We start from the raw sequence: 9,666 nt of genomic DNA, 5'->3' as shown, positions 1-9,666 counted from the left end.
TTCAGGTCCAAGTTCTTGCTGGCCTCCCAAGATCTCAAATCCAAGATCTGTAAATATTTTCTGGATCAGCTGGGCTTTCCCTTGAGAAACCTGACACCTGCTTAGTCCCAGAAAGTTTAACAGATTTAGAGTCCATTGAATCATAGAATCATAGAATTAGCCGGGTTGGAAGGGACCTCAGAGATCATCTAGTCCAACCCTTGACCCACCGGAGCAGTTGCTAGACCATGGCACTGAGTGCCACATCCAGTCTTTTTTTAAATGTCTCCAGGGACGGAGAATCTACCACCTCTCCGGGCAGTCCATTCCATAGCCTAATCACCCTCTCCGTGAAGAAATTCTTTCTAATATCTAACCTAAACCTCCCCTGGCACAACTTAAGACTGTGTCCTCTTGTCTTGTTGAAGGTCGTCTGTGAAAAGAGTCCAGTTCCCACCTCGCTACAGCCTCCTTTCAGGTAGTTGTAGACAGCAATGAGGTCTCCCCTGAGCCTCCTCTTCTTCAGGCTGAACAGCCCCAGCTCCCTCAGCCTCTCCTCATAGGGCCTGTGCTCGAGTCCCTTCACCAGCCTGGTTGCCCTCCTTTGGACCTGTTCCAGGACCTCTACATCCTTCTTAAACTGAGGGGCCCAGAACTGGACACAGTACTCGAGGTGTGGCCTAACCAGCGCTGAGTACAGGGGAAGAATCACCTCCCTGGACCTGCTGGTGACGCTGTTTCTGACATTGCTGACAGCTCCCTTCAGTCTCAGCAACAATTAAGAGGTTGTCAACATCAGCTTATGGTGGGTTCCACTATTCAAGTTATTGGGCCAGCTGGCTTCCAGGGATGGTTGGGCTGGTCTTAAAGCCTTGAGGTAACACTGAACAGGAAACTGGGAATAACTTTGCTGATTGAGGAGCTAAAATATTGCTGGAAACACATCTCAAATAACAGCTCTTGTCCCTGGTGGTGAGCTGGATGGAGCAGATGTAAATTCTGAACCTGGCTATGGGAGAGAAGGTGAGGCCATGATCCAAGGTCTGTGTGCCTTGGTAGTGCCTGGTCATGGACAAACCTAACCAGTGGGATATTGGTCATATCTGCAAAATACCTCTGGAAATTAATCCAAAGAAAACCCACTGGGGAGCAGGTTCCCTTTATGGGGCACTCAGCAGACACATAGCAGGTACAACATGTACACTCCAGTAAAGTAAGTAACAAAGCAGAGTGAAATTTATTTAAAGAACAATGCAAATACCACTAAGAGATTAAAGTTAGGAGGTATTGGTCAGGGTAATGTACCTGGACAAAACTGGCAAACTGATTTCTCTGAACTCCCAAGAAAAGGGGGATGTTGGGATTTGTTAGTACTAACCTCAGACTGGCCAGAAACATTCCCTTGCAGAACCATCAGAGCGAGGGAAGGAGGTAGGATTCTGCTGAATGAGATCATTCCTGGATTTGGGATTTCAGCAGTGACCTCCCCTGACTGGGGACAGCATTTTTGCAGTAGCATAGTTCAACAAGTGAGTAAGGTGTTGGGTATTGACTGGTAACTACACAGAGCTTATTCACCACAAGCTAGTGGCCAGGTAGAAAAGATGAATCATTTGATTAAACACCAGGTTGTAAAAAAAAAAATTGTCAGGAGGCTTTATTTATATCAATATAACTGTGGCTTCCCAATTGCACGTGGCTGAAGCAAGTTTTTTGTAGTAGTAATATTATTAATTCTCTTAACCTGTGAATTGATTCAATGTGCTTTGTGGTGTTGTAAGAGGTCTGTGGGGAATTACAAAGGATGGGAATGAAACAGGATGAGACACCAGATGGAATCAGGGGAATATTTTAGGAAAATGTTGAATGATAATGGAATCATATAATGCTTGCAAAACAATTTACAAAGGATATAGAAGGGGAGGGGACTGAAAGGCCCTTCTGCTCAACACAACTATTGCTTAGTTAGGCCTTTCGTATGATGAACTTTGAGAATGTGCTTTGAGTTATGAGACTAATTAGAATATATAAATTAACTGGTGGTAGCAAGGTATGTAGGAGGTGAGGAAGTGTAACCACAGGAGCAGCAGACACTTCTGGGCAGTGTAGGCTGCCAAGGCAAAATCCTTTTGGAGTGGTCCAAAGGAGGCAACTGGGCTGGTGAAGGGACTCAAGCACAGAGCCTATGAGGAGAGGCTGAGGGAGCTGGGGGTGTTGAGGCTGGAGAAGAGGAGGCTCAGGGGAGACCTCATCACTCTCTACAACTCCCTGAAAGGAGGTTGGAGCCAGGGGGCGGTTGGGCTCTTTTCCCAGGCAGCTCTCAGCAAGACAAGAGGGCAGGGTCTCAAGTTGTGCCAGGGGAGGTTTAGGTTGGAGATGAGAAAGAATTTCTTTCTGGAGAGGGTGATCAGGCATTGGAATGGGCTGCCCAGGGAAGTAGTGGATTCTCCGTGTCTGGAGATATTTCCAAAGAGCCTGGATGTGGCACTGAGTGCCATGGGCTGGGAACCACGGGGGGAGTGGATCAAGGGTTGGACTTGATGGTCTCAGAGGTCCCTTCCAACCCAGCCCATTCTATGATTCTATGATCTGGACAAAGCAGGTTTCAGGTAGATCTGAGGACAAGACAAAGGATGGACTGAGCATGTGTAACAACTGAGTTCATACACGGTGATGAAGACTACAGCAGCCCAGCAGAGGAAGTAAACAGAGAGACTGTGATTTTGGGAATAACAGCCAGATGCCAACTGGTTTTTAACTACAGTATTTAACCATAGGTGTATTTATGTTATTGAATAGGTATCTCATGTTAATTAGTTATTGGAAAAATCATTAATATATAATTCCCTTTGTGTAATAAAAGTCTCCAGAGCAGGGTATAAGGAGACAATTCCCTGCCTTGAGCTGCTGCTCACAGTGTTGGTGATGCAGTCTCAGTTGTGTTTGCAGATGAGGAGTGTGTGACCCAGAGCTCTTTGTGTCCCACACAGCCCCTGGAGCAGCCTCTGCTCCTGAGCCTCCCCAGTTCACCTCCTCTATTCCCTTTCTTCTTCTCCCCATGCCCTGGGGCAGCACCCAGGACTTCACCACCCTGATCCCTGAGGTTGGTGTTGATCCCAAAACTCCGGGATTAAACACAGAGCTGGTTTTGGGCAGGGTGATTTAGCGCTCTCTGGTGGCACAGCGCTGTTTTCAGAAGAGGTGAAGTTACCCTGGCTGGGTGTCCTGCCAGGAGCAGCAGGCAGAGCTGGTGTCACAGAATGTCCCAAAGGTGAGGAGATAACAGTTTGGAGAGGACCCCACTTGGAGCAGGCTCCCAGGCAGAGCAACGCTGCTGCTGTCACATTGTTTATACCAGGTTTAGCTGCCTGTCTGTGTCCCATGCAAAGGACATCTCCCAGGGACCTCCCTGCATCCCTTTGAGGATAAAGCTTCCCCGTGGGGCTCCTCAGAAGGGCTCAGTCCAAACTGGCACTGTACTTTCTCCACCTTATCCCAGGACACAAGTTGTTCCCTGGGAGCTGAGGGATCCCACAGCTCCTTCAAGGCTCTGATGAAGCTGGCTGGAACAACAGGGGATCACACTCTGGTGGAGGGGAGGTGCAAGGCAGGGGTGCTGTGGTGAAGCAGGGTGAAACACCATCCAGCCTGGCTCCTGTTGTACAGAGCTGCTCTTCACCTGGGAAGCCAGTGGAGACTGGTTTGGTGGGACATGTGGACATTGCTGGTGGCATCTCCGAAGGCAAAGAGCTGGTGCAGAGGATGAAGCAGGGCAGCCCTCACAACTCTTTGCTGTCTCCTGGCAGAATGAGGCAGATGTCTTCAAGTGAGTGATCTGGAAGGAGTTCCAGGAGCTGCACAGGTACATTGGTGAGGAGAAGGTCACCTTCTTGGAGAGCACCGAGGGGAAGGCAGCCCAGCTCATCAGCTCCATTGAGTCCCAGGTTAAGCAGACATCAGATGCCCTGCAGAGGCTTACAGAGATGCAGAGCTCTCCAGAGGCCCTCAGCAATGAAAACCAGCTTGATTCCATCCAGGTGAGTGCACTTCGTAGCCAGGGCAGTGACAAGCAGCTCCACCCACTGCTCATAGCCTTGGCGCCTGCCCTGGGCAGTGGGAACCATCACCAAGCATGACTGGGACACCACTGGGACACCACAGTGAGCGAGATGATGTCAGTGGCCTCTGCCCAGCCAGGGTTTCCCCCAAGGTAGAGACCTGCCCTCCATAAGAGGTGATGCCTTTAGCTCTCCAGGAGAGTACAGCCCTGGCTGCTTCAGCAGTGTGCAGCTGTGACTATGCAGAAGAGCTGCCATACTGTCAGGTGCACACCATTGACTCTCTTTTTGTCTTGTATTTTCTAGAAATACAGCTCCTCCCAGTTCAGGTGAGTGGTGTGACCAAACAGCATCCATGGGGATGGCAGTGCCTCCACACCAGGGCTGGAGATCCCAGGCCAGCAGCAACTCAACAGTGATGGGGCAGCTTTCCATGGGCACTGCTGTAGGTGATGGACAGCCAGAGCCATGCACTCAGCCCCAGGAGAGGGCAAAAGCAGCTGGTGAGGCACCAGTGGCCCCATTGTATGCAGCAGCCAGGTGAGAAGAGGTCAGACACCATCCCTGTCACTTGTGTCACAGCTGTCTGTGTCTTTCCAGGTCAGAGCTCAACAGCTTGCACACCAGTGATGGCATCTTTAGCCCCATGTCCTTCAAGCCATGTTTCCACCAAGATGACATCAAGAGGACTGTGTGGAAGCTCCTGCACTGCCGTGTCCTGCCAGGTACCAACCTGCCCTGCAGGCAGCTTGGGGGTGCCCTGCCTCACTGGGGTGGGGGACAGGCTGCCCAGGCCTCTGCTTTGCTCTCTGCTTGTGTCCTCCTCTCCCCCAGAACTCCTGGGCTGGTGGCTGGCTGCGTCTTGGGTTGACAGGAGCCTGCCCTGGCATAACACTCCCGCTGCTTGAAGTTCAGCAGTGCTCACTTGTCTGGCTGTGCCAGCCCCCTGGAGCCAGCCCCCTGACTGCAGGCTGCCTGCTTTCCTTCTGGCTCCAGAGACTGAAGCTGGACCCAGTGACAGCACATCCCCTCCTGGAGCTCTTCAGGGGGAACACAGTAGTGCAGTGTGGGCTCTATCAGTGCCGGGACAGCAACCCCAAGCGTTTCAATGCCAGCAACTGCATCCTCACCTCCAAAGGCTTCTCCTGTGGCCTCCCAGCACTACTGGGAGGTGATTGTGGGCACCAGGAAGCACTGGGGTGTGGGCATCATCAAAGGCACGGTCAGCCACAAAGGGAAGCTCAGCAGGTCTCCTGAGAATGGTGTGTGGCTCACAGGCCTGAAGGAAGGGAAGATCTATGAGGCCTTCAGCACCCTGTGGGCCACCCTGCCCCTCACCAGCCAGCCCCAGTGCCTTGGCATCTACCTGCACCACGAGAAGGGAGAGCTCCCCTTCTACAGTGCTGACAACCCCAACGAGGTCAGCCCCATCTACACCTTCCAGGCCAAGTTCAAGGGTCAGCTCTACCCCATCGTGGACCTGTTCTGGTCAGAGCGAGGGCCCTGCTTCCCCCCCCATCATCCTGCCAGTGCCTGCTGCCAGCCAGCATCCCCGGGCACCAGACACACACCCTGCCCCAGAGGAACCCACCAAGCCACAGCCCAGCTGGAGGGATGAGGCTGGGGCTGGAGGGCTGGGGCTGTCCCGAGGCTGCAGCAGGGGACAGTCAGGGTTGTCCTGAGGTGGTAGCGTGGGTACTGCAGAGTGAGCTTCAGGAGGGTCCCTCCCAGCTCCTCTACGAACACGAAATGTCAACCTTGACCTCTGAATCCCCAGCCTGACACAGGGCTGGGCTGGGCCTCCCAACTCTCCCTGCAAAGGAAAGCACCGGCCTGAAAAGTGTGAGCCGTGGGGTTTTGTTTTGTGGGGTTTTGTTGGCGTGTTGTTCTGCTGAATAAATGGAATGTGAGGGGGGCTGGCTGGTAGTTAACACCGGTACCGTCCCTGAGGAACCGGACGGGCCCCGCGGTGAGGACGTGCGAGGAGGGGATATGCAGGAAGGGGGATATGCGGGAAGGAGGATACGCGAGGATCAGCAGCCATGGGAGCACTCAGTCCCTTCCCTGTCTGCCTGCAGAACGCGAGAGGCGGAGCCGGGGCCCGGAGAGCCCCTTGGCTGCCGGTCGGACCGCCCCACACGCGGCCCGGACCCAACATGGCGCTGTACAGCGCTGCTGCCGCCGTGCTGGAGGGACTGGAACGCGGCGATGGCGGGATCAAGAGCCTGGTGTACAACAGCCGCTTCCCGGTGCGGGTGCGGGGACAGGGGAGACAGGGGGGTTAGTCCTGGAGGGGGAGTGGGGGGTGTGAGTGGAGGCCCCGGTAGCCCCTGACCCCCCCCCAGCATGTCCGGCAGCTCTACGCCCTGGTGTCCGAGACCCTGCGCTACTCCCCGGTGCTGGAGAAGCTGCTGTCCGGCTCCGCGCTGCTGCAGGCGGAGAAGAAGCTGCCCCCAAAGCTGGCGAAGGTAAAGGGGTGTCGAGGAGGAGGGGGATAGCCCCTCGGCGGCGGGATTCAGCGCTGACCCGGGTCCCCCGCAGGTGCTGGTGTACGACCTGCTCTTCGGTAAGGGGCTGAAGTGCGGGGGCCGCTGGAAGGCGCTGGCCCGGAGGCACCGGGCCCGGCTGGAGGCCGAGCTGGCCCGCCTGAAGGTGCAGCAGAAGGTGAGCCGCAACGAGGACCTGCTGGCCCCGGCAGCCAGCCCCACGGGTGAGTGTGCTGTGGGGCGGGGGGGGTCACGCTGTGCTGTTGGCAGTGGGGGGGTTGTGTCTGACCCGAGCGGCTCCCCCAGCCTCCCAGCTACCACGCTATGTCCGAGTCAACACCCTGAAGACTTGTGTGGAGGATGTGATTGACTTCTTCAAGCGCCAGGGCTACTCCTACCAGGGCAAGGCAGACAGGTGAGCATTTCTTTCTGCAGTCCCACCTCATCTGGGACCTCAGCGAGTGGCAAAGGCTTGCAAGGACCCTGTGCACTGAGAGGTTGTTGGTCTTAGTGCTCGCAGTTTCCAGGTTGGGGTGTCCATCATTCCCCACTCTTATTTTCCACCTCTCTGGGTGCTGCGTGGTGCCAAGGTGGAGTGGAGGTGTGGTGTGAAGGGGGCCTGAGCACTGGTGTGGGTGTGGTGAAGCAGAACCATATGTTCATCCTCTCATCTTCCCTGTTCCTCCTGGGCAGCATGGAGGAACTGAGGGCCATCTCCAAGAAGAAATTCGCATCGGATCTTCATCTCCCAGAGCTGCTAGTTTTCCCTTCACAGACAGACTTCCACAACAACCTGCTGTATACCTCAGGACACATAATCCTGCAGGACAAGGTAGGGGAACTGGGGAGCAGAAGGCTGCAGGGGCAGGAAAACTGCTGACACAGGGGCTGGATTTGGGCTCTCTTTGCTACAGCACCCAAAGGCCAATGGTGGATTCAGGCTGCAGCTGTGAGGTTCCCCTGCAGCAAAACTTCTGTAGCCTGTAGGGATATAGGGAGGAACTGCTATGAACTGGTCTCTAAAAACACCCTATAGGAGCTGGGTGATGGTGGTGGTGGCCTTGGCCTCGTGTCACTGGCTGCCTGTGACCTTGCAGCATCAGCTGTGCCCTGAGAAGAGGTCAGGTACTGCCCGCACTGCTCACAGGGTTTTGCCCTCCTGCAGGCCAGCTGTCTCCCTGCCTTCCTTCTTGACCCTGCTGCTGGCTCCCATGTCATCGATGCTTGTGCTGCGCCTGGGAACAAGACCAGCCACCTGGCTGCCCTCCTGAAGAACAAGGGGTGAGGGAGGGTTGGTTTGTGTGCTGAGGGGGTGGGAAAGGGTGCAGGGTGCCCTAGTCCACCCAAGCTCACAGACAGCACAAGGAGGTGGCAGGAAGAACTGCAGCCCGTCAGCCTATCCTGTTGATACCCACTTCTCTCTTGGTGGGCTGGGGGCTCTGATGGCTCAGGGCCCCTGGAGGGGCTCAAGGGGGTGTGAAGCCACATAAGGTTTCAGTTCCCAGCCCTGCTCCCCAGCTCTGCCTGTCCAGCAGATGGCTGGGGCTTGCTGCAGCCAGGGCAGCCTGCTGCCCCCAGCCAGGGTACCAGGGGCTGGTGGGAGGCTGACACTGCTCCTGGGCACCGGGCTCTGCCTTCAGCCAGATCTTTGCCTTCGATGTGGACACCAAACGCTTGGCCACCATGAACACCATGCTGATGAGGGCAGGGGTCACTGGCTTCCAGCTGGCCCAGCAGGACTTCCTGACGGTGGATCCCAGAGACCCCAAGTATGCCAGGGTGACCCATATCCTCCTCGACCCATCCTGCAGTGGCTCAGGTAACGTGTGGGGCTCTGGCCGTGACCCCCAGTCAGGCTCTGGGCAGGTGGGACCCGGGTGACAGGCTCTCCCTGCAGGGATGGTGACCCGGCAACCGGGGGAGGAGGCTGCCCCCAGCCCCGAGCGCCTGCAGGCTCTGGCCGGTTTCCAGCGCAAGGTCCTGAGCCATGCCCTGAGCTTCCCAGCTCTCCAGCGCCTGGTCTACTCCACCTGCTCGCTGCACCGGGAGGAGAACGAGGACGTGGTGCATGCTGTGCTGCAGGAGCAGGGCTCAGCATTCAGGTATGCAGGGCACTGGGGTTCACAGCACAGGGGACACGGCACTGGGTGCTGTGGAGCTCGGGGGACGCAGCATGGGGTTCAGTGGGGGTGCAGTGTGGAGTGTCCTGGGTTTTGGGGGGCTTGGGGCTCAGCACTGACCCTTGTCCCTCCACAGGCTGGTGAATGCCTTCCCCTCCTGGCCCTGCCGAGGACTCTCCACCTTCCCAGGGGCTGAGGGCTGCCTCCGGGCCTCCCCCATAGACACCCTCACCCAGGGCTTCTTCGTGGCCGTGCTGGAGCGCCGTGGGGAAGGGGCTGCTGCCCTGAGGTGAGAGGAGGGCTGGGGGCTCTGCCTGCCTCCTGCAGCTCCTGGGAGGGCGGTGGCCCAGCTCGGGGCAGTAAGCATGGCTGAGGAGGGAAATGGGGGGTTTGGGTGTGGGGGGAGGGCTGGGGGCAGGGGCTGCAGCACTGTGGTGAGCATAGCTCAGACTGTTCACTTCCATCCCCAGCTCCCTGCCAGTGGCAGCCAAGGAAAATCTGCAACATGGAGAGGGGACAGGAACAGCAGCAGCAGCTCCCAAGAAAAGGAAGAGGAAAAAGCAGCAGGTGAAGGAGTGAAGTAACATTTTGGGGGCTGCAGTGCCCAGCCAGGGATGGCAGGAAATGCTTCTCAGTGCCATGGGTATCCCAGCACCATCGGGGCCTCTCCACACCAAAGCTCTGCAGTGCTGCAGCCGTGGTGGAACCTTGTAACAGCTCACTCCCCCAGGACATCCCTAGGGACACCCTGGAACACCCTCAGGACATCCTGCTCCCCTGGGACACCCTGCTGCCTAGGACTGAGTGTCACCCCATTGCCAAGGGCTGGCCCTCACAGCCTGCTCTGCCCCTAAAGCCACCACCAGTGTCCTGCATACCCTGGTTCTGTGTCCCATGGGGATGGAGAGCTCCAACTTTGTCATATGCTTCGTCCCCCCCAAAAAAAATTCCTGGCCTTATGTGGGGTTTCAGCAAAACCTTTGGACTGTAAGGATGAAACATTAAAGATTTTTCTCTCTTTGA

The 9,666-nt window shown here is 56.1% G+C and overlaps 2 protein-coding genes across 3 annotated transcripts; both read left to right on the top strand.

Moving 5' to 3' along the window:
* The first annotated feature begins 3,037 nt into the window (after nt 1–3,037).
* Nucleotides 3,038–5,719, top strand: TRIM50 (tripartite motif containing 50). Its single transcript, XM_030462664.1, is given in 7 exon segments — nt 3,038–3,082; nt 3,786–4,016; nt 4,344–4,366; nt 4,638–4,772; nt 5,036–5,192; nt 5,194–5,535; nt 5,537–5,719. Coding segments are annotated over 7 exon segments (1,116 nt in total).
* Nucleotides 5,720–6,172: 453 nt separating this feature from the next.
* On the top strand, nt 6,173–9,666 carry NSUN5 (NOP2/Sun RNA methyltransferase 5). Of its 2 annotated transcripts, none has more exons than XM_030462739.1 (10): nt 6,173–6,286; nt 6,395–6,505; nt 6,579–6,747; nt 6,830–6,938; nt 7,217–7,355; nt 7,689–7,804; nt 8,164–8,342; nt 8,421–8,625; nt 8,780–8,932; nt 9,114–9,666. In XM_030462739.1, exons 1-10 carry the CDS (start codon nt 6,194–6,196, stop codon nt 9,220–9,222), a joined length of 1,383 nt encoding a protein of 460 aa, XP_030318599.1. In that variant the 5' UTR covers nt 6,173–6,193; the 3' UTR covers nt 9,223–9,666. The 2 variants fall into 2 exon arrangements, with proteins under 2 accessions (XP_030318599.1, XP_030318598.1); XM_030462738.1 differs by having other exon boundaries at nt 6,383–6,505.

The sequence above is a fragment of the Calypte anna genome, chromosome 19 (genome assembly GCF_003957555.1).
Source record: "Calypte anna isolate BGI_N300 chromosome 19, bCalAnn1_v1.p, whole genome shotgun sequence".
Classification (NCBI taxonomy): Eukaryota; Metazoa; Chordata; class Aves; order Apodiformes; family Trochilidae; genus Calypte; species Calypte anna.
The sequence above is the reverse complement of the archived record's forward strand: the minus strand, read 5'-3'. Positions and strand labels throughout refer to the sequence as shown.

Bases quoted from the DNA above. Each gene is read 5' to 3' on its own strand.
- NSUN5 (XM_030462738.1), top strand. From the start codon at position 6,194: ATGGCGCTGTACAGCGCTGCTGCCGCCGTGCTGGAGGGACTGGAACGC. The intron at 8,343-8,420 runs GTAACGTGTGGG...CTCTCCCTGCAG, and splicing joins CCCATCCTGCAGTGGCTCAG to GGATGGTGACCCGGCAACCG. The intron at 8,933-9,113 runs GTGAGAGGAGGG...TTCCATCCCCAG, and splicing joins GAAGGGGCTGCTGCCCTGAG to CTCCCTGCCAGTGGCAGCCA.